This window comes from Hyla sarda, chromosome 8 (assembly GCF_029499605.1).
Source record: "Hyla sarda isolate aHylSar1 chromosome 8, aHylSar1.hap1, whole genome shotgun sequence".
NCBI lineage: Eukaryota > Metazoa > Chordata > Amphibia > Anura > Hylidae > Hyla > Hyla sarda.
The window spans coordinates 6,070,732-6,096,361 of record NC_079196.1 but is presented as its reverse complement, the minus strand read 5'-3'; the positions used below and the strand labels follow the sequence as shown (position 1 = coordinate 6,096,361).

General features: G+C 44.5%; 1 protein-coding gene across 1 annotated transcript in view; it reads left to right on the top strand.

Annotated features, from left to right (window-relative positions):
- CNTNAP5 (contactin associated protein family member 5) overlaps nucleotides 1-25,630 on the top strand; it is a gene marked incomplete in the record, with an annotated part of 569,649 nt that overhangs the window by 362,174 nt on the left and 181,845 nt on the right. Inside the window, 1 exon segment of the mRNA XM_056536567.1 lies at nucleotides 10,579-10,698. Within this exon segment, the coding sequence (XP_056392542.1) occupies nucleotides 10,579-10,698 (120 nt within the window).

The following is a 25,630-nucleotide window of genomic DNA, read 5'->3' as shown; positions in this document are numbered from 1 at the left end:
GAAGCATTAATAAACCTGTTATGGGGAAGGTTTGGCACTTCGTGCTGCGACGTATCTGAAAGGATCCAGATAAGTCTGAAGTAATCATCTTTTTAATAAAGCAGATTATATCTGGTATTACTGGGTGGTAAATCAGGGTTTATGTCACAATTTCTATTTCATTAATGCGGATCCTTACACTATAGAACAACAATCCCCAACCTGCTGCTCTCCAGCTGTTGCAAAACAACAACTCCCATCATTCCCTGACAACAAAACCGTGATGGTTCATTAAGTTTTGTTGGGGCATATGGGGAGCTGTGGTTTTGCACAATATGTAAAAGGTGTCAATATTTTACAACATTGTAGAAATGCATCAGTTCTGTCTGAGCTGATGGGGCTGCACCCCGAAGAAGATGAGCAAAGTGCATTGAAGGTTGAGGTTCAGGCACACATGAGCATCTTATTACTAGTGTTGAGCGGCATAGGCCATATTCGAATTCGCGAATATTCGCGAATATATGGACGAATATTCGTCATATATTCGCGAATATTCGCATATTCGTTATATTCTCGTTTTATTTCGCATATGCGAAAATTCGCGTATGCGAAAATTAACATATGTGAAAATTAGCATATACAAAGAACATACGCGAAAATTAGCATATGCTAATTTCCGCATATGCGAATTTTTGCTGCACGCCAGTCTCACACAGTAGTATTACAGCCTTCTTTACACCACACAAGCTGGAAGCAGAGAGGGGTGATCACTGTGTTGTGTACTGTGAAGAAAAAAAAACAAAAAACAAAAAAACGAATATTCGTAATTACGAATATATAGCGCTATATTCGCGAAATTCGCGAATTCACGAATATGCGATATTCGCGAATAATATTCGAATTGTGAATATTCGCGAGCAACACTACTTATTACACTCACCCAGTATTGCATTTTTTGATCATTATTTATTGTCTGGTTACTATTATTATTTATGTGGATGTTGTTTCTTTCCCACCTTATTATTGTCATGCATGCCTCCTCGCTCCCCCCTTCCCTCCCTGTGCTTCCTTGACATACAAGGCTCAGATTCCAATCAGAAGGGACAGGGAGGGGAGGGAAGGGGTGCAAGGAGGCAAATAGGCTGTGGCACTTCAGCAGCTTAGCTCTATCTCTTTGACACTTTAGTTATATAGAAAAAAAGTGATTTCTTTTTTATTATACATTTCTTTTATTATACAAATTTGGACTTAAAGGGGTTCTCCACCATAAGGTGATTTTAGTACTACCTGCCAGACAGTAATAGACATGCTTAGGAAGGGTCTGCGCTTGTCTTGGGGCTAAATGTCTAAATGTTGTGAGATTACCATAAGGCTGTGGCTAGCTTTTTTTGAACTGGATATTTCCTGTTGGAGTTGGTACTCTCAAACTACAAATCCCATAGTTCCTTGTTTGTAAGTGTGAGGTCACTTTTTCCCTCCAACCCATCAGCCACCTTACCTATTTAAACACAAATGTGCTGCCTTCCATTCAACAGACCAGTGTTTTCTAACCAGGATGCCTCCAGCTGTTACAAAAATACAATTATTTGCAGAATGATCTCCCTCCCACTCAGCTGTTGCTCCACCCATTGAATCAGGACATGCTCCCTCTGATCACCTGACTAGTGATGTCATGGCTCAGCCGCACTTAAACCTGGAAAAATCCGAGACCTGTGTAATTTTGTATGCTGTTAAAAATAAATATTGGTTCGAAAATCACATAGGAATTGCGTAATCCACCATCACACACAGGTACAGACACTATATTATGCATATGGTTATGGAGATACATAACTTTACAGCCCCTGTAGCATAGTCAAATAAAATAATAACTGGAATTCCCCTTTAACACCAGGTCCAGAAAAAATGAAGAATTTGTTTTATCAGCCTAATAGCGATTCAGTTACATTAAACTATATGCAACATTTACAGCTGACAGATTCCTTTAAACGTTTAGCAACATTGTAGTTTTCCAGTAGTTTGGTCAGAACATAATGGGAGTTGTAGTATTGCAATGTTTGTAGAAGTTTTGACACTTATTTTTTCAGGGCACGATGGGAGTTGCAGTTTTGCAGCCACTAGGTTGGGCCACACATTGGGTAACTCCATAGAAGCTTTTAATTTAAAGTTATAGAGATACATAATACAAGTAGTAATTTAATCCAAAATTCAGCGCTTCCAACTTTTTTTTAAATAATAATTATAATAATCTTGATAATTTTTGTCTGTTTTATTATTGAGATCATTGAGACATTTATTTTTTGAAATATGCCAAATTTGTAGACCAATTTGCATTATAAAAAAAGCTAATAATAATAATAATAATAATAATAATAATGATAATTATAATACTATCATAATAATTAAGATGATAATAATAATAATAATAATTAAAATACTATCATAATAATTAAGGTGATAATAATAATAAAAATAATACTAATAATGATAATAATTATAATACTATCATAATAATTAAGATGATGCTAATAATAAAAATAATAATAATAATATATTTTAACAAATTTATACACACTTTTGTTCGACAAGGGTTGTGGCTTACTTGGAAAAGGGTGTGTCTTTGTGGAAAAGGGGTGTGGCTTGAATGCAATTCTATATGCAAAGATTGGCGTAATATTGGTATAGAAGAAGCCAAAAAATATAATCAACTCCTAGTGCAGACATTGTAAAACGACAACTTCCAGCATGCCCGGACAGCCAACGGCTGTCCGGGCATGCTTGGAGTTGTAGTTTTACAATATCTGGAGGTCCACAGTTAGGTAAGCCACGGATAATATTTTTTACAATATTTTTATTATTGTATTACTATCACACATTTATGTATTTACCGTATTTATCGGCGTATAACACGCACTTTTTAGGCTAAAATTTTTAGCCTAAAGTCTGTGTGCGTGTTATACGCCGATACACCCCCAGGAAAGGCAGGGGGAGAGAGGCCGTCGCTGCCCGCTTCTCTCCCCCTGCCTTTCCTGGGGTCTAGAGTGCTGCTGTCGGCCCTTTTCACCCCCTGGTTATCGGCGCTGCTGCCCGTTCTGTCCCCCTGACTATCGGTGCCGGCGCCGATAGCCAGGGAGAGAGAAGCGGCGCTGACAGCCAGGGGGAGAGAAGGGGCAGCGGCACCCATTGCCGGCGCCGCTGCCCCGTTGCCTCCCCCCATCCCCGGTGGCATAATTACCTGAGTCGGGTCCGCGCTTCTCCAGGCCTCCGTCGTGCGTCCCCGGCGTCATTGCTATGCGCTGAACGGCGTGGCGCATGACGTCAGAGCGCCGCGCCGTGCATAGCAACGACGCTGGGGACGCACGACGGAGGCCTGGAGCAGCGCGGACCCGACTCAGGTAATTATGCCACCGGGGATGGGGGGAGGCAACGGGGCAGCGGCGCCGGCAATGGGTGCCGCTGCCCCTTCTCTCCCCTGGCTGTCGGCGCCGCTTCTCTCCCCCTGGCTATCGGCGCCGGCACCGATAGTCAGGGGGACAGAACGGGCAGCGGCGCCGATAACCAGGGGGTGAAAAGGGCCGACAGCAGCGCTCTAGACCCCAGGAAAGGCAGGGGGAGAGAAGCGGGCAGCGACGGCCTCTCTCCCCCTGCCTTTCCTGGGGGTATATCGGGGTATACACGCGCACACACGCACCCTCATTTTATCATGGATATTTGGGTAAAAAACTTTTTTTACCCAAATATCCTTGGTAAAATGAGGGTGCGTGTTATAGGCCGGTGCGTGGTATACCCCGATAAATACGGTATTTTTATTTATTTATTTATTTAAGTTGGCCACTAGGTGGTGCTGTAAAAACATAAAAATTATATTTTTTTCCTTAGATTTTGCCCAACAGATGGCGCTGTATTACATCTTTTCTCTCCTGATTAGATCACAGCCCTCTCATATATCAAAGATCAGCTACTGATCAATGTATAATTAATTTATCAATATAAGTGTCATCTCAAGCCCCGGCATAGACAAAACACTAACCAATGTATAATATTTAAGAGGCCGGGACAATGAAATTTTCGTCGACTCATCTGGCTAATAAATAATGAACGAGCCGTTCCTCTATTGATATTTCGCTGAAGCCATAAGACGTGTTACATTAACGTCTCACGGACTGCGAGGTCCTCTGCGACGTTTAACACATTCTTGAGTGTTTGTTCAACAACGGGTGACATTTATTACCCCGACTGAAGAAATAATCATCTGCATAGTGATTTTCCATCTCAGCGTTCTCGGCTTTGTGCGTAAACTGTCCACAGCGTAATTGCTGAATGTATAATTATTGCTGTTTTAATTAATGTCCGACTTGAAGAGCCATAAAAATATCCTGATAAGCAATATATCCGGCAGAGCTCTCGGCAGAGAACGTTTCACCCGATTTCAAGGGTCCTCAGAATGATATGGTCAGCGCTATCTGCGCTAATGGCTTCTCTAGGCTTAAAGGCAGCAACATAAAGAGAAAAAAAACATTAGATGATTATAATAAAAAGAAAAACAACAACAAAAAAACAAATTAGAAAATGCTATTATATTCTTAATGGCTTTTTCTTACAAACTCCTAGTTATATCGTATGGTGTCCGGTGACCATATCCCTTTAGTGACTGGCAGCTGAGCATCCACATAGACAGCAGCTAGTCTCTGTCCTCCCCGTATACACTTGGTAGATCATAGATGTGTTCACAATTAAGTAATCCACCTCTGTCCCCACCAGACTCCTCTGTCCCCTCCAGACCCTCTGTCCTCCTCCAGACTCTTCTGTTCTTTCCAGACTCCTGTTACTTCAAAAATCCTTTGTTTAATTTCAGACTCCTCTACATAGTAACATAGTTCATCAGGTTGAAAAAAGACCAGAGTCCATCAAAATCAACCTATAACCCTAATAAGTCCCTATTGAGTTGAGTTGATCCAGAGGAGGCAAAAACCCTCATACTAGAGGTAAAAATTCCTTCCCGACTCCAAATATGACATCAGAATAAATCGCTGGATCAATGTTCTGTCCCTATAAATCTAATATACATAACCTGTAATGTTATTACTCTCCAAAAATGCATCCAGACCCCTTTATATTCTATTACAGACTTCCCCATGACCACCTCCTCAGGCAGATAATTCCACAGTCTCACTGCTCTTACAGTAAAGAACCCCCGTCTGTGCTGGTGTAGGAACCGTAGAGGATGCCCCCTTGTTATATATACAGTCCTGGGTATAAATAGATCATGGAGAGATCTCTGTACTGTCCTGATATATTATATATATTATTAGGTCACCTCCTTGTTATATATACAGTCCTGGGTATAAATAGATCATGGAGAGATCTCTGTACTGTCCTGATATATATATATATATATATATATATATATATATATATATATATATATATATATATATATATATATTATATATATTATTAGGTCACCTCCTTGTTATATATACAGTCCTGGGTAGAAATAGATCATGGAGAGATCTCTGTACTGTCCTGATATATTATATATATATATATATATATTATTAGGTCACCTCCTTGTTATATATAAAGTCCTGGATATAAATATATCATGGAGAGATCTCTGTACTGTCCTGATATATTATATATATTATTAGATCACCTCCTTGTTATAGATACAGTCCTGGGTATAAATAGATCATGGAGAGATCTCTGTACTGTCCTGATATATTTATACATAGTTATTAGGTCGCCCCTAAGCCTTATTTTTTTCTAAACTAAATAACCCTAATTCTGATAATCTTTCTGGGTACTGTAGTCCTCCCATTCCCCGTATTACCCTGGTTGCCCATCTTTGAACCCTCTCCAGCTCCACTATATATTTCATGTACACCGGTGCCCAGTACTGTACACAGTATTCTATGTGTCGTCTGACCAGTACTGTACACAGTATTCTATGTGTGGTCTGACCAGTACTGTACACAGTATTCCATGTGTGGTCTGATCAGTACTGTACACAGTATTCCATATGTGGTCTGACCAGTACTGTACACAGTATTCTATGTGTGATCTGACCAGTACTGTACACAGTATTCCATGTGTGGTCTGACCAGTACTGTACACAGTATTCCATGTGTGGTCTGACCAGTACTGTACACAGTATTCTATGTGTGGTCTGACCAGTACTGTACACGGTATTCTATGTGTGGTCTGACCAGTACTGTGCACAGTATTCTATGTGTGGTCTGACCAGTACTGTACACAGTATTCTATGTGTGGTCTGACCAGTACTGTACACAGTATTCCATGTGTGGTCTGACCAGTACTGTACACAGTATTCTATGTGTGATCTGACCAGTACTGTACACAGTATTCCATGTGTGGTCTGACCAGTACTGTACACAGTATTCTATGTGTGGTCTGACCATTACTGTACACAGTATTCTATGTGTGGTCTGACCAGTACTGTACACAGTATTCTATGTGTGGTCTGACCAGTACTGTACACAGTATTCTATGTGTGGTCTGACCAGTACTGTACACAGTTTTCTATGTGTGGTCTGACCAGTACTGTACACAGTATTCTATGTGTGGTCTGACCAGTACTGTACACAGTATTCTATGTGTGGCCTGACCAGTACTGTACACAGTATTCTATGTGTTGTCTGACCAGTACTGTACACAGTATTCTATGTGCGGTCTGACCAGTACTGTACACAGTATTCTATGTGTGGTCTGACCAGTACTGTACACAGTATTCTATGTGTGGTCTGACCAGTACTGTACACAGTATTCTATGTGTGGCCTGACCAGTACTGTACACAGTATTCTATGTGTTGTCTGACCAGTACTGTACACAGTATTCTATGTGCGGTCTGACCAGTACTGTACACAGTATTCTATGTGTGGTCTGACCAGTACTGTACACAGTATTCTATGTGTGGTCTGACCAGTACTGTACACAGTATTCTATGTGTGGTCTGACCAGTACTGTACACAGTATTCTATGTGTGACCTGACCAGTACTGTACACAGTATTCTATGTGTTGGCTGACCAGTACTGTACACAGTATTCTATGTGCGGTCTGACCAGTGCTGTACACAGTATTCCATGTGTGGTCTGACCAGTACTGTACACAGTATTCTATGTGTGGTCTGACCAGTACTGTACACAGTATTCTATGTGTGGTCTGACCAGTACTGTACACAGTATTCTATGTGTGGTCTGACCAGTACTGTACACAATATTCTATGTGTGGTCTGACCAGTACTGTACACAGTATTCTATGTGTGGTCTGACCAGTACTGTACACAGTATTCTATGTGTGGTCTGACCAGTACTGTACACAGTATTCTATGTGTGGTCTGACCAGTACTGTACACAGTATTCAATGTGTGGTTTGACCAGTACTGTACACAGTATTCTATGTGTGGTCTGAACAGTACTGTACACAGTATTCTATGTGTGGTCTGACCAGTACTGTACACAGTATTCTATGTGTGGTCTGACCAGTACTGTACACAGTATTCTATGTGTGGTCTGACCAGTACTGTACACAGTATTCTATGTGTGGTCTGATCAGTACTGTACACAGTATTCTATGTGTGGTCTGACCAGTACTGTACACAGTATTCTATGTGTGGTCTGACCAGTACTGTACACAGTATTCTATGTGTGGTCTGACCAGTACTGTACACAGTATTCTATGTGTGGTCTGACCAGTACTCTACACAGTATTCTATGTGTGGTCTGACCAGTACTGTACACAGTATTCTATGTGTGGTCTGACCAGTACTGTACACAGTATTCTATGTGTGATCTTACCAGTACTGTACACAGTATTCTATGTGTGGTCTGACCAGTACTGTACACAGTATTCTATGTGTGGTCTGACCAGTACTGTACACAGTATTCTATGTGTGGTCTGACCAGTACTGTACACAGTATTCTATGTGTGGTCTGACCAGTACTGTACACAGTATTCTATGTGTAGTCTGACCAGTACTGTACACAGTATTCTATGTGTGGTCTGACCAGTACTGTACACAGTATTCTATGTGTGGTCTGACCAGTACTGTACACAGTATTCTATGTGTGGTCTGACCAGTACTGTACACAGTATTCTATGTGTGGTCTGACCAGTATTGTACACAGTATTCCAGGTGTGGTCTGACCAGTACTGTACACAGTATTCCATGTGTGGTCTGACCAGTACTGTGCACAGTATTCTATGTGTGGTCAGACCAGTACTGTACACAGTATTCCATGTGTGGTCTGACCAGTACTGTACACAGTATTCTATGTGTTGTCTGACCAGTACTGTACACAGTATTCTATGTGTGGTCTGACCAGTACTGTACACAGTATTCTATGTGTGGTCTGACCAATACTGTACACAGTATTCTATGTGTGGTCTGACCAGTACTGTACACAGTATTCCATGTGTGGTCTGACCAGTACTGTACACAGTATTCCATGTGTGGTCTGACCAGTACTGTACACAGTATTCTCTGTGTGGTCTGACCAGTACTGTACACAGTATTCTATGTGTGGTTTGACCAGTACTGTACACAGTATTCTATGTGTGGTCTGACCAGTACTGTACACAGTATTCTATGTGTGGTCTGACCAGTACTGTACACAGTATTCTATGTGTGGTCTGACCAGTATTGTACACAGTATTCTATGTGTGGTCTGACCAGTACTGTACACAGTATTTGTATTATAAAAATAAAAATAAAAAAAACCCTGTCTTCTCCAAACTCTTCTGTCCTCCTCCAGACTCCTCTGTTCTCCTTCCAACTCCTTTGTCCCCCTCCAGACTCCTCTGACCCCTCCATCCCATTATGTCCTCCTCCAGACTCCTCTGACCCCTCCATTCCGATATGTCCTCCTCCAGACTCCTATGACCCCTCCATCCCATTATGTCCTCCTCCAGACTCCTCTGACCCCTCCATCCCATTATGTCCTCCTCCAGACTCCTCTGACCACTCCATCCCATTATGTCCTTCTCCAGACTCCTCTGACCCCTCCATCCCATTATGTCCTCCTCCAGACTCCTCTGACCACTCCATTCCATTATGTCCTCCTCCAGACTCCTTTGACCCCTCCATCCCATTATGTCCTCCTCCAGACTCCTCTGACCCCTCCATCCCATTATGTCCTCCTCCAGACTCCTCTGACCACTCCATCCCATTATGTCCTTCTCCAGACTCCTCTGACCCCTCCATTCCATTATGTCCTCCTCCAGACTCCTTTGACCCCTCCATCCCATTATGTCCTCCTCCAGACTCCTCTGACCCCTCCATTCCATTATGTCCTCCTCCAGGCTCCTCTGACCCCTCCATCCCATTATATCCTCCTCCAGACTCCTCTGACCACTCCATCCCATTATGTCCTCCTCCAGACTCCTCTGACCCCTTCCATTCCATTATATCCTCCTCCAGACTCCTCTGACCCCTCCATCCCATTATGTCCTCCTCCAGACTCCTCTGACCCCTCCATCCCATTATGTCCTCCTCCAGGCTCCTCTGACCCCTCCATCCCATTATGTCCTACTCCAGACTCCTCTGACCCCTCCATCCCATTATGTCCTCCTCCAGACTCCTCTGACCCCTCCATCCCATTATGTCCTCCTCCAGACTCCTCTGACCCCTCCATTCCATTATGTCCTCCTCCAGACTCCTTTGACCCCTCCATCCCATTATGTCCTCCTCCAGACTCCTCTGACCCCTCCATTCCATTATGTCCTCCTCCAGACTCCTCTGACCCCTCCATCCCATTATGTCCTCCTCCAGACTCCTCTGACCCCTCCATCCCATTATGTCCTCCTCCAGACTCCTCTGACCCCTTCCATTCCATTATGTCCTCCTCCAGACACCTCTGACCTTTCCATCCCATTATGTCCTCCTCCAGACTCCTCTGACCCCTCCATCCCATTATGTCCTCCTCCAGACTCCTTTGACCCCTCCATCCCATTATGTCCTCCTCCAGACTCCTCTGACCCCTCCATTCCATTATGTCCTCCTCCAGACTCCTCTGACCCCTCCATCCCATTATGTCCTCCTCCAGACTCCTCTGACCCCTCCATCCCATTATGTCCTCCTCCAGACTCCTCTGACCCCTCCATCCCATTATGTCCTCCTCCAGACTCCTCTGACCCCTCCATCCCATTATGTCCTCCTCCAGACTCCTCTGACCCCTTCCATTCCATTATGTCCTCCTCCAGACTCCTCTGACCCTTCCATCCCATTATGTCCTCCTCCAGACTCCTCTGACCCCTCCATCCCATTATGTCCTCCTCCAGACTCCTCTGACCCCTCCATTCCTCTTTTCGAGGCCCCTTTGTTACTTTTTAGCCGCTTTCTGTCCCCTCCAGTTCGGTTTCTAGGACAGGAAGCCCCTCTCCTCCCTTTGGCTGTCTGGGCATGCTTGGAGTTGTAGTCTTGCAACAGCTGGAGGCACACTGGTTGGGAAACACTGTCTATGGGCTTAAAGTATGACGCCAGATCCTTGTGGATAACAATAAACAAAAGTTAGCAAATTCTTTTTGAACCTAATAAATAAATAGTAACATTGTTTCTTCTTTTTTAACCCCTTTGCAGCATTGTATGAACAGTCCTGTGAGGCCTACAGACACAAGGGTTACCCCTCCGATTACTACTACATCGACTCGGATGGAAGCGGCCCCCTCGGACCTGTCCGTGTTTACTGTAACATAACCGGTAAGTACTGGCCCCAGCTCATTCATATTTAACATCGACAATAAATATTTTACAATCTTTTTTAATATAAAAGTAGGCGCTGGGAGATATTTAAAGCTACAGGAGCCAAATTTACCAAATATATCACATGTTTTTGTCATAATCTTTAGCGCTGTCATCTGGGCCTCACGCGAGCCGGGATGGCGATGACATTTCCAGGATGGTTTTGCCGGACATGACGGACATGTGACAGCGCAGCTGGTAGACACTGATACCATAGAAAATGCCAAACTGGAGTCAGGAGAACAGGACCCTCCATGGGGGCCCGGGGGACCAACTCAAGGGCAGGCTCCTAAATCTTTAGACTATTTAATACTTACGCTGGTTAAAAAAAATAAAACTTCCCAAGCTTCTTCATCAGAGTCTGTGCCCCGCAGTCGCTCGCTGTTACTAGGTAGGTATACACCATGAGGCTCCTCCTATTATCTCTATATAGACACCATGCTGTAACCACAGGGGGCGCACTCCCATCATACCTCCTCCTATTATCTCTATATAGATACCATACTGTAACCACAGGGGGCGCACTCCCATCATACCTCCTCCTATTATCTCTATATAGATACCATGCTGTAACCACAGGGGGCGCACTCCCATCATACCTCCTCCTCGTATCTCTATATATATACCATGCTGTAACCACAGGGGGCGCACTCCCATCATACCTCCTCCAATTATCTCTATATAGACACCATAGTGTAACCACAGGGGGCGCACTCCCATCATACCTCCTCCTCGTATCTCTGTATAGATACCATAGTGTAACCACAGGGGGCGCACTCCCATCATGCCTCCTCCTCTTATCTTTATATAGACACCATAGTGTAACCACAGGGGGCGCACTCCCATCATGCCTCCTCCTATTATCTCTATATAGATACCATAGTGTAACCACAGGGGGCGCACTCCCATCATGCCTCCTCCTATTATCTCTATATAGATACCATAGTGTAACCACAGGGGGCGCACTCCCATCATACCTCCTCCTCGTATCTCTATATAGATACCATAGTGTAACCACAGGGGGCGCACTCCCATCATGCCTCCTCCTCGTATCTCTATATAGATACCATGCTGTAACCACAGGGGGCGCACTCCCATCATACCTCCTCCTCGTATCTCTATATAGATACCATGCTGTAACCACAGGGGGCGCACTCCCATCATACCTCCTCCTCGTATCTCTATATAGATACCATGCTGTAACCACAGGGGGCGCACTCCCATCATGCCTCCTCCTATTATCTCTATATAGACACCATAGTGTAACCACAGGGGGCGCACTCCCATCATACCTCTTCCTATTATCTCTATATAGACACCATACTGTAACCACAGGGGGCGCACTCCCATCATACCTCTTCCTATTATCTCTATATAGACACCATACTGTGACCACAGGGGGCGCACTCCCATCATACCTCTTCCTATTATCTCTATATAGACACCATAGTGTAACCACAGGGGGCGCACTCCCATCATACCTCCTCCTCGTATCTCTATATAGACACCATAATGTAACCACAGGGGGCGCACTCCCATCATACCTCCTCCACGTATCTCTGTATACATACCATAGTGTAACCACAGGGGGCGCACTCCCATCATACCTCTTCCTATTATCTCTATATAGATACCATGCTGTAACCACAGGGGGCGCACTCCCATCATACCTCCTCCTCGTATCTCTATATAGATACCATGCTGTAACCACAGGGGGCGCACTCCCATCATACCTCCTCCTCGTATCTCTGTATAGATACCATAGTGTAACCACAGGGGGCGCACTCCCATCATGCCTCCTCCTCGTATCTCTATATAGATACCATACTGTAACCACAGGGGGCGCACTCCCATCATACCTCCTCCTCGTATCTCTGTATAGATACCATAGTGTAACCACAGGGGGCGCACTCCCATCATACCTCCTCCGATTATCTCTATATAGATACCACAGTGTAACCACAGGGGGCGCACTCCCATTATACCTCCTTCTCGTATCTCTATATAGACACCATACTGTAACCACAGGGGGCGCACTCCCATCATACCTCCTCCTCGTATCTCTGTATAGACACCATAGTGTAACCACAGGGGGCGCACTCCCATCATACCTCCTCCTCGTATCTCTGTATAGACACCATACTGTAACCACAGGGGGCGCACTCCCATCATACCTCCTCCTCGTATCTCTGTATAGATACCATAGTGTAACCACAAGGGGCGCACTCCCATCATGCCTCCTCCTCGTATCTCTATATAGACACCATAGTGTAACCACAGGGGGCGCACTCCCATCATACCTCCTCCTCCTATCTCTGTATAGATACCAAAGTGTAACCACAGGGGGCGCACTCCCATCATACCTCCTCCTCGAATCTCTATATAGATACCATACTGTAACCACAGGGGGCGCACTCCCATCATACCTCCTCCTCGTATCTCTATATAGATACCAAAGTGTAACCACAGGGGGCACACTCCCATCATACCTCCTCCTCGTATCTCTATATAGATACCATAGTGTAACCACAGGGGGCGCCCTCCCATCATACCTCCTCCTCGTATCTCTGTATAGACACCATAGTGTAACCACAGGGGGCGCACTCCCATCATGCCTCCTCCTATTATCTCTATATAGATACCATAGTGTAACCACAGGGGGCGCACTCCCATCATACCTCCTCCTCGTATCTCTATATAGATACCATAGTGTAACTACAGGGGGCCCACTCCCATCATGCCTCCTCCTCGTATCTCTATATAGACACCATAATGTAACCACAGGGGGCGCACTCCCATCATGCCTCCTCCTCTTATCTCTATATAGACACCATAGTGTAACCACAGGGGGCGCACTCCCATCATACCTCCTCCTCTTATCTCTATATAGACACCATGCTGTAACCACAGGGGGCGCACTCCCATCATGCCTCCTCCTATTATCTCTATATAGACACCATACTGTAACCACAGGGGGCGCACTCCCATCATACCTCCTCCTATTATCTCTATATAGACACCATACTGTAACCACAGGGGGCGCACTCCCATCATGCCTCTTCCTCGTATCTCTATATAGATACTATAATGTAACCACAGGGGGCGCACTCCCATCATACCTTCTCCTCGTATCTCTATATAGATACTATAATGTAACCACAGGGGGCGCACTCCCATCATACCTCCTCCTATTATTTCTATATAGATACCATAGTGTAACCACAGGGGGCGCACTCCCATCATACCTCCTCCTATTATCTCTATATAGATACCATAGTGTAACCACAGGGGGCGCTCTCCCATCATACCTCCTCCTCGTATCTCTATATAGATACCATACTGTAACCACAGGGGGCGCACTCCCATCATACCTACTCCTCGTATCTCTATATAGACACCATGCTGTAACCACAGGGGGCGCACTCCCATCATACCTCCTCCTCGTATCTCTATATAGATACCATACTGTAACCACAGGGGGCGCACTCCCATCATACCTCCTCCTATTATCTCTATATAGATACCATAGTGTAACCACAGGGGGCGCACTCCCATCATACCTCCTCCTCCTATTATCTCTATATAGATACCATAGTGTAACCACAGGGGGCGCACTCCCATCATGCCTCCTCCTCGTATCTCTGTATAAATACCATGCTGTAACCACAGGGGGCGCACTCCCATCATGCCTCCTCCTCGTATCTCTGTATAAATACCATACTGTAACCACAGGGGGCGCACTCCCATCATACCTCCTCCTCTTATCTCTATATAGACACCATAGTGTAACCACAGGGGGCGCACTCCCATCATACCTCCTCCTATTATTTCTATATAGATACCATACTGTAACCACAGGGGGCGCACTCCCATCATGCCTCCTCCTCGTATCTCTGTATAGACACCATAGTGTAACCACAGGGGGCGCACTCCCATCATACCTCCTCCTCGTATCTCTATATAGACACCATAGTGTAACCACAGGGGGCGCACTCCCATCATACCTCCTCCTCGTATCTCTGTATAGACACCATAGTGTAACCACAGGGGGCGCACTCCCATCATACCTCCTCCTCGTATCTCTGTATAGATACCATAATGTAACCACAGGGGGCGCCCTCCCATCATACCTCCTCCTATTATCTCTATATAGACACCATAGTGTAACCACAGGGGGCGCACTCCCATCATACCTCCTCCTATTATCTCTATATAGACACCATAGTGTAACCACAGGGGGCGCACTCCCATCATACCTCCTCCTCCTATCTCTATATAGACACCATAGTGTAACCACAGGGGGCGCACTCCCATCATACCTCCTCCTCCTATCTCTATATAGACACCATAGTGTAACCACAGGGGGCGCACTCCCATCATACCTCCTCCTCCTATCTCTATATAGACACCATAGTGTAACCACAGGGGGCGCACTCCCATCATACCTCCTCCTCCTATCTCTATATAGATACCATAGTGTAACCACAGGGGGCGCACTCCCATCATACCTCCTCCTCCTATCTCTATATAGACACCATAGTGTAACCACAGGGGGCGCACTCCCATCATACCTCCTCCTCATATCTCTATATAGACACCATACTGTAACCACAGGGGGCGCACTCCCATCATACCTCCTCCTCGTATCTCTGTATAGATACCATAGTGTAACCACAGGGGGCGCACTCCCATCATACCTCCTCCTCTTATCTCTATATAGACACCATAGTGTAACCACAGGGGGCGCACTCCCATCATACCTCCTCCTCTTATCTCTATATAGACACCATAGTGTAACCACAGGGGGCGCACTCCCATCATACCTCCTCCTCGTATCTCTATATAGACTCCATAGTGTAACCACAGGGGGCGCACTCCCATCATGCCTCCTCCTCGTATCTCTATATAGATACCATACTGTAACCACAGGGGGCGCACTCCCATCATACCTCCTCCTCATATCTCTATATAGACACCATAGTGTAACCACAGGGGGCGCACTCCCATCATACCTCCTCCTCTTATCTCTATATAGACACCATAGTGTAACCACAGGGGGCGCACTCCCATCATACCTCCTCCTCGTATCTCTATATAGACTCCATAGTGTAACCACAGGGGGCGCACTCCCATCATGCCTCCTCCTCGTATCTCTATATAGATACCATACTGTGACCACAGGGGGCGCACTCCCATCATACCTCCTCCTCGTATCTCTATATAGACACCATACTGTAACCACAGGGGGCGCACTCCCATCATACCTCCTCCTCGTATCTCTATATAGATACCATACTGTAACCACAGGGGGCGCACTCCCATCATACCTCCTCCTATTATCTCTATATAGACACCATAGTGTAACCACAGGGGGCGCACTCCCATCATGCCTCCTCCTCGTATCTCTATATAGATACCATACTGTGACCACAGGGGGCGCACTCCCATCATACCTCCTCCTCGTATCTCTATATAGACACCATACTGTAACCACAGGGGGCGCACTCCCATCATACCTCCTCCTCGTATCTCTATATAGACACCATAGTGTAACCACAGGGGGCGCACTCCCATCATACCTCCTCCTCGTATCTCTATATAGACACCATAGTGTAACCACAGGGGGCGCACTCCCATCATACCTCCTCCTCGTATCTCTATATAGACACCATAGTGTAACCACAGGGGGCGCACTCCCATCATACCTCCTCCTATTATCTCTATATAGACACCATACTGTAACCACAGGGGGCGCACTCCCATCATGCCTCTTCCTCGTATCTCTATATAGATACCATACTGTAACCACAGGGGGCGCACTCCCATCATACCTTCTCCTCGTATCTCTATATAGATACTATAATGTAACCACAGGGGGCGCACTCCCATCATACCTCCTCCTATTATTTCTATATAGATACCATAGTGTAACCACAGGGGGCGCACTCCCATCATACCTCCTCCTATTATCTCTATATAGATACCATAGTGTAACCACAGGGGGCGCTCTCCCATCATACCTCCTCCTCGTATCTCTATATAGATACCATACTGTAACCACAGGGGGCGCACTCCCATCATACCTACTCCTCGTATCTCTATATAGACACCATGCTGTAACCACAGGGGGCGCACTCCCATCATACCTCCTCCTCGTATCTCTATATAGATACCATACTGTAACCACAGGGGGCGCACTCCCATCATACCTCCTCCTATTATCTCTATATAGATACCATAGTGTAACCACAGGGGGCGCACTCCCATCATACCTCCTCCTCGTATCTCTATATAGATACCATAGTGTAACCACAGGGGGCGCACTCCCATCATACCTCCTCCTCCTATTATCTCTATATAGATACCATAGTGTAACCACAGGGGGCGCACTCCCATCATGCCTCCTCCTCGTATCTCTGTATAAATACCATACTGTAACCACAGGGGGCGCACTCCCATCATACCTCCTCCTCGTATCTCTATATAGACACCATACTGTAACCACAGGGGGCGCACTCCCATCATGCCTCCTCCTCGTATCTCTATATAGACACCATACTGTAACCACAGGGGGCGCACTCCCATCATACCTCCTCCTATTATCTCTATATAGACACCATGCTGTAACCACAGGGGGCGCACTCCCATCATACCTCCTCCTATTATCTCTATATAGACACCATGCTGTAACCACAGGGGGCGCACTCCCATCATGCCTCCTCCTCATATCTCTATATAGACACCATAGTGTAACCACAGGGGGCGCACTCCCATCATACCTCCTCCTATTATCTCTATATAGACACCATGCTGTAACCACAGGGGGCGCACTCCCATCATACCTCCTCCTATTATCTCTATATAGACACCATGCTGTAACCACAGGGGGCGCACTCCCATCATGCGGTCCGGGGCTCCTCCTCGTATCTCTGTATATTTACAGGGAATATGACAGAACATTCCGCGTGTGATAACTCATTGGCTCCGTTGCGCTTTGTGTCGCTGCCGTTTCCATTATCTCAGCAGTTTCTCAGATTTTGCAGAATGAATTTCATCCATATTTGTAATGTGTCGCCGGCTCAGGGAGCCATATTGGGGCAGGTATTATATAATGTCTATAATACTGAGACTTTATGGATAAGCTGCGCCAATCAGATCCCCACGTAAGACTAATACGCCATAGAAGCAACAACAACAAATCTCCATAATTACGCTCCGGCTGGCGACAGTGGGCATGCTGGGGATTGGATGTGCCGGCTGCGGCGACGGAGAGAATTGTTACAACGCGGCTTTATAGATGTCAGGGCCTCGTTCATCACCGCGTCTGTGCCGTCCTGGAGTCGTCTGCTGGCTGTGGTGTGGGTGAAGGGTGTCCTGGCGGCACGTGGTCCTGCTGTTTATACATCTGTATGTTGTCCTTATATCTAACGATGATGAGTCAGTGAATGTGGTGCAGGCTAGCTGAGAGTAGTAGTCCGTTATGTGTCACGTGGCTGGGTGGTGCAGCTAACCGGGTGTCCACTGTGACCCAACCACAACCTGTCATTGAAGCTGTTCCCATAAGTGCAGGGATGAGACCTCTAGACACTAGGATTCCGAGAAACATTTTTACTTAAAATACAACAAAATACAGTAAAAAAAAGGGGGGGGGGGGGGATTCCCGAATCCACAATGTAAAAACCGGCTGCTAGTACAACACCAACCGCACGTGTAAAGCAAAATATTAATAGAAACAACAATAGCACTCAAGGTCTATAACATACGACTCAGTATAATTATATGTAGTAAAATATACAGTGGTCCCTCAACATATGATGGTAATCCGTTCTAAATGGACCATCATTTGTTGAAACCATTGTATGTTGAGGGATCCGTGCAATGTAAAGTATTGGACAGTGGTCTAAAACCTGCGGACCTCCAGATGTTGCAAAACTACAACACCCAGCATGCCCGGACAGCCAACGACTGTCCGGGCATGCTGGGAGTTGTAGTTTTGCAACATCTGGTTGTCCGCAGGTTGAAGACCACTGGTATTGGAGGTTATACTCACCTGGCCCCGCCGCTCCGGACCGTCACTGCTGCCCTGGATGTTGCCGTCCAACGCTGTCGCCGCGTCCCCGGGGTGTCCCCGACGCTCCGGCAAGTCCTCTGCTTCCCCGGCATCCTCGCTCTCACGTCGCTACGCACGCCTCTCCTATTGGATGACGGGACGGCGTGCGCAGCGACATGATGACAACGATGGAGAGCACCAACGATGAAGGGAATCCAGAGGAGAATGCGCCGGAGCCCCGAGGACAGGTAAAGTGTGAGGAAGTAGTAAAAAAAGAGAAGGGTTGGGGTGCTCTCTCGTATGTGTTGGGGGCGTAGTAGCATAGTAGGAAACCACTGCACTCTAGGTAATGTGATGTCTCGCTGAGGTTATCAACGGTGACAGCACCTCACCTGGGGCGTGTGAAGTGGAAGGTAGTAGCTGCAGTTGTGCTGCTCGAGACCCCCTGTCCGTATCCGCGGAAGGGTACGGAGATGATGCAGTCAGGAAAAGGAGAGGAAAAAACAGGGGTACTGGACGAGCGCTACTGCTCGAAGAAAAGGATTCAGAATGCCAATATAGCACAGGACAGTTTATTAAGGTTTAGAGCAAATAGGACAATGCGTTTCGGCACCAGCATGTGCCTTCTTCAGGTCCATAAAACAAATAATTTTGGCATCCTGAAGCCTGGTTTGTGTCACGCCATTACAGCACAAACCAGGCTTCAGGACGCCAAAATTTTTTGTTTTATGGACCTGAAGAAGGCACATGCTGGTGCCGAAACGTGTTGTCCTATTTGCTCTAAACCTTAATAAACTGTCATGTGCTATATTGGGGTTCCGAATCCTTTTCTTCAAGCAGTAGCGCTCATCCAGTACCCCCGTTTTTTCCTCTCCTTTTCCTGACTGCCGAGGACAGGTAAGTGATCGTCAGCGGACCACACGGACCTTCCCATCTATAGGCCCACAAACTGTATTAATGCCCTCCTTGGTGTCCTGCACAGTAAAAGGGTAGGTAGGTAGGTAGCCAGGTAACCCCCTCTTTCCCATAGATATATGCAGAGTTTCATCACCCACCCTCTTTCCCATAGGTATATGCAGAGCTACGCTACACCCCCCTCTTTCCCATAGGTATATGCAGAGTTACACCCCCCCCCTCTTTCCCATAGGTATATGCAGAGTTACACCCCCCTCTTTCCCATAGGTATATGCAGAGCTACACCCCCCCCTCTTTCCCATAAATATATGCAGAGTTACACTCCCCCCCTCTTTCCCATAGGTATATGCAGAGTTATACCCCCCCTCTTTCCCATAGGTATGTGCAGAGCTACACCCGCCCCTCTTCCCCATAGGTATATGCAGAGCTACACCCCCCTCTCCCTCCCTTTCCCATAGGTATATGCAGAACACCCCTCCTCTGCCCCCCCTTCCCTATAGGTACAGTATATGCAGAGCACCCCCTCTCCCCCCCTTCCCTATAGGTACAGTATATGCAGAGCCCCCCTCTCCCCCCTTCCCTATAAGTACAGTATATGCAGAGCACCCCCCTCTGCCCCCATTCCCTATAGGTACAGTATATGCAGAGCACCATCCTCCCCCCTTCCCTATAGGTACAGTATATGCAGAGCACCCCCCCTCTCCCCCCCTTCCGTATAGGTATAGTATATGCAGAGCACCCCCCTCTCCCCCCCCTTCCCTATAGGTACAGTATATGCAGTGCACCCCCCCTCTCCCCCCCCCCCCTTCCCTATAGGTGTGAGTGATGTCACCGGCGCCTGTACTGCGTGCTGCATGGGGGCGGAGGTCACGTCTCCTCTGTGTAGCTGCAGATGCGCCTCACACAGAGGGGATGCATTCTCCTGTATGTGCGTGTATCGCGCATACAGGAGAATGTAGCGCTGTCTGCTGGGGATCTGGGACGAGCGTCCCGGACCTCAGCAGCGGCGGCGGCGGGTCAGTCCGCCCCTGGCACCCCCCTTGAGAGTGGCACCCAGGGCGGGCCGCCTTCCGCCCCCCCCCTTGGTATGCCACTGCTGTGAACGGCTATCCGGCGGAAGCTGAAGTAGTCTGCGCTGCCGGATAGCCGTTTATGCGATGGCCCCGACATACAAAAGCATCGTATGTTGATGCTGCCTCTGAGAGTGATCGTATGCTGAAATGATCGTATGTCGGGGCCATCGTAGGTCGGGGGGTCACTGTATATATTTATTGATAACAGCAGAAAATTGTCATTACCAGCAGGGCCCTTTCTAGGGAAGATTAAACAGATTTACTGTATATCTTCTGACAAGAAAATTAAATATAAATTGTATAAAAAAAAGAGTATAAAATGTATATATCAAAATGAGTATAAAAATGGGTATAACAAATAAAATACAAGTTGTAAAATAGAAATGATAAATTATGTAAAATATATTCTGATTTATCACATTTAACACATTAAACAGTCCATTTTTATAATCATTTTGTTATACAATTTATATTTGATTTTATTGTCAGAATATATACAGTAAATCTGTTTAATCCTCCCCAGAAAGGGCCCTGCTGGTGGTGACAATTTTCTGCTGTTATCAATAAATATAATTTTTACTACATATAATTATACTGAGCCGTATGTTATAGACCTTGAGCGCTAGTTATCTGTTGTTTCTATTAACAAAACACAGTAGCCTGGAATGTTACAGCTTTTTAGCTAGATGAATGGATATTTGGTCACTGTCCCTTTAAATCATGCTTTTATTGCAGCTTCACTGAATTTATCCATCTCTGAGGTGCTTCTTACCACGTGGGTGTAAAGTAGATGTGAATGTTGTAAGGTTCTTGAGTTCTCAGTCTAAACTTACCAAAACTGCTGATGTGGGTCTTCACAGATTGACTCACGATGGTGCCATATGTAGACTTTTCTTTACTCATATAACTCTGATCTGTGACACAATAACCATAGGGTCGTATCCAGGGAAATCTTAATGTTGTAGCAGCTAAAACTAAAAGCACAAACTTTGACCATATGCCAATGAAGAGATTAGTGTATTGCAGAGAGGCCCTTGTTCAGTCTTCTCCTCTCTTGCGTACAGAATATTCTCCTTCTCAAAGATGTAGAATTTGTAGCACTTTTATCCTCACAGCGTGGATAGGGACAGGAGCAGGGACAGGAGCAGGGACAGTAAATTGATTGTAGACAGATTTATACCTAGATTGAAAACACGTGGCCCAAGTGTAGATATGAATGGCAATTAGTGATGAGCGGCAGGAGCCATATTCAAATTTGCGATATTTCGCGAATTTATTGACGATTATTCGTCCTATGTTCGCGAAATTCGCATATTCGCTATGTTTGTTCACTTTTTTTTTTCTATGCGAAAATTCCTATAAAAATTCACATAAAAATTTGCATGTGAAAAAACAAACAAAACAAAAACAAAACCAAAAAAACGAATATTGGTCATTACGTATATATAGCACTTTATTCGAAATATTCGCAAAATCATGAAGTGACGATATTCGCGCAAAAAATTTCCATTATGAATATTTGTGCTCAACACTAATAGCAATAACAGAGCTAGGAGATATACATATGGCTCTGGCTATGACCAGCACCCAACAGGTTCTAACAGGTTTGGGTTCATCCCTTTTTCTGGGTTGGACTAAGGAAAAATTTTTTTTTTATTGAAAATTCATGTGACCAAAGCATCATTCATCTGTGCACAGAAGAAGTTGTAACCCTTTACACTCTGTAAAGTTGTAAGTGTATTTAAAGGGGTATTCCATTGAAAAACATATATAATAATATTTTTTTTTTTTTTGGTTCCAGAAATTTGAACAGATTTGTAAATTACTTCTATAAAAAAATAAAAATAAAAATAAAATCTTAACCCTACCAGTACTGGTAGGGTTAAGATCAGCTACTGCTGAAGTTGAGTTGTTCTTTTCTGTCTGACCACAGTGCTCTCTGCTGACACCTTTGTCTGTATCAGGAACTGTCCAGAGCAGGAGAGGTTTGCTATGGGGATTTTCTCCTACTCTGGACAGTTCCTGATACAGACAGAGGTGTCAGCAGAGAGCACTGTGGTCAGACAGAAAATCTCAACTTCAGCAGCTGATAAGTACTGGTAGGATTAATATTTTTTAATAGAGGTAATTTACATATCTGTTTAGCTTTCTGGAACCAGTTGATATGAATTTATTTTTATTTTTTTTCACCAGAGTACCCCTTCAATCAACTTGTTGCAATACACAGAACTCCATTTGCATGTGCCCTCCAGTACCTGATACACATTGATGCACCAGACGAGTGCTTCCCAACCAGGGTGCCTCCAGCTGTTGCAAAACTACAACTCCCAGCATACCTGGACAGCCAACGGCTGCACTAGACAAATCTTTTCACTCCCAGCTACCCGACGGCTTTCTCAGGATAGTACCTGGACCATTGTCATCAGGGCACCGCATCACTAATACCAATGTTTATAAATAACTTAGCCAACGGCTGTCCGGGCATGTGGGAGCTGTAGTTTTGAAACAGCTGGAGGCACCCTTGTTGGGAAACACGGCACTAGACAAACCTTTTGACTCCCAGCCACCCGACGGATTTCTCAGGATAGTACCTGGACCATTGTCATCAGGGCACCGCATCACCAACAACAATGTTTATAATTACTTGGTACCTGGTGACCTCTGCAGACACTTCAGTGTGAGGTCAAGTGCCTAATGGCACCAATGGGGAGTGGGGCACGATTTTTGGCCACCAATCAATAGATGACCCTAGAATGTCTATCATTCTTGATGGTTGTGTATATCACTATTATTATTATTATTATTATTATTATTATTATGTGCTCTCTCTATTCCTATCACTACTGTACATTACTGTACATCTATTCTCCTCCAGATGGTAATTTACTCTTGATTTAATTTGAGGGTTTCTCCATTATTAATGTGCCTTATCTAACCCTATTTGTGATGGTTTTGATTATTTTATGCTAATTAATGTTAATTCCTCATCAAGCCTCTTGAGCTCATCCTCTCCGCGCGGATCCCGCGTCTCTTCCCCCGCAGCCATTAACCTCAGTCTCGCTCCTCAGCTGTAATCCCGAATGTTCTCTCTCTCGATTTCCCCTCTTGAGGGTTTTGTAGATGGATCATGTGAGAACCTACAGGAAATTCGGCTCCTCATAATGATCAGGAGGTTAGAAATGTAAATCGGAGCTGGAATCGTAACGCAGCCGAGTGGCATCGGAGGAGACTTCACTGAAAAATGAATATGTAGCTGCAGGGGGGACGCTCAGTGGTTGTGTCCACACGAGAGACCCCTCCATGACCTGATGTCTGTCCTGTCACAGCCCTGACCCTGCGGAGAGGAAGAGACGATCAGACAGGAGCGTCCTTGGGGTGACCTTCATAACTCGTATAATAGAGAATGAAATATCTATAGGGAAGAGAACAAGTCAATGAGGAATGTATCCTACAAGGGAGGAAAATCACATATCTTCTATCAATCTGTATATCTCATATCTATCTATCTCATATCTATTTATCTATCTCATATCTATCTATCTATCTATCTATCTCATATCTATTTATCTATCTCATATCTATCTATCTATCTCATATCTATCTATCTATCTATCTATCTATCTCATATCTATTTATCTATCTCATATCTATCTATCTATCTATCTATCTCATATCTATCTGTATATCTCATATCTATCTCTTATCTATCTATCTAATATCTATCTCATATCTATCTCATATCTATCTCATATATATATATATATATATATATATATATTTATCTCTTATCTATCTATCTAATATCTATCTATCTCATATCTATATATCTCATATCTATCTATCTATCTATCTCATATCTATCTATCTATCTCATATCTATCTATCTCATATCTATCTATCTATTTATCTATCTCATATCTATCTATCTCATATCTATCTATCTCATATCTATCTATCTCATATCGATCTATCTCATATCTATCTATCTATCTCATATCTATCTATCTCATATCTATCTATCTCATATCTATCTATCTCATATCTATCTATCTATCTCATATCTATCTATCTCATATCTATCTATCTATCTCATATCTATCTATCTCATATCTATATATCTCATATCTATCTATCTATCTATCTATCTCATATCTATCTATCTATCTATCTCATATCTATCTATCTATCTATCTATCTATCTCATATCTATTTATCTATCTCATATCTATCTCTCTATCTCATATCTATCTATCTCATATCTATCTATCTATCTATCTATCTATGTATGTATCTATCTAGCAAAAAAGGATCTCACTGCAGCACACAAATTAAGGTGGAAAAAAAAATGGTCATTTATTCCATAAAAATGGGTGATTTCACAGCAAGAAGCCACACTTCTTGCTGTGAAATCACCCATTTTTATGGAATAAATCACCAATTTTTTCACCTTAATTTGTGTGCTGCAGTGAGATCCTTTTTTGCTGTACAAATGCTGGGATCCTGACCAAGGCTCTAGAAACTATTTCTACGGTGTGCTGTTCTCCTTTCCATGTATCATCTCTCTGTCTATCTATCTCATATCTATCTATCTATCTATCTATCTATCTCATATATATCTCATATCTATCTATCTATCTCATATCTATCTATCTATCTCATATATATCTCATATCTATCTATCTATCTATCTATCTCATATCTATCTATCTATCTATGTATCTCATATCTATCTCATATCTATCTATCTCATATCTATCTATCTATGTATCTCATATCTATCTCATATCTATCTATCTCATATCTATCTATATATCTATCTCATATCTATCTCATATCTATCTCATATCTATCT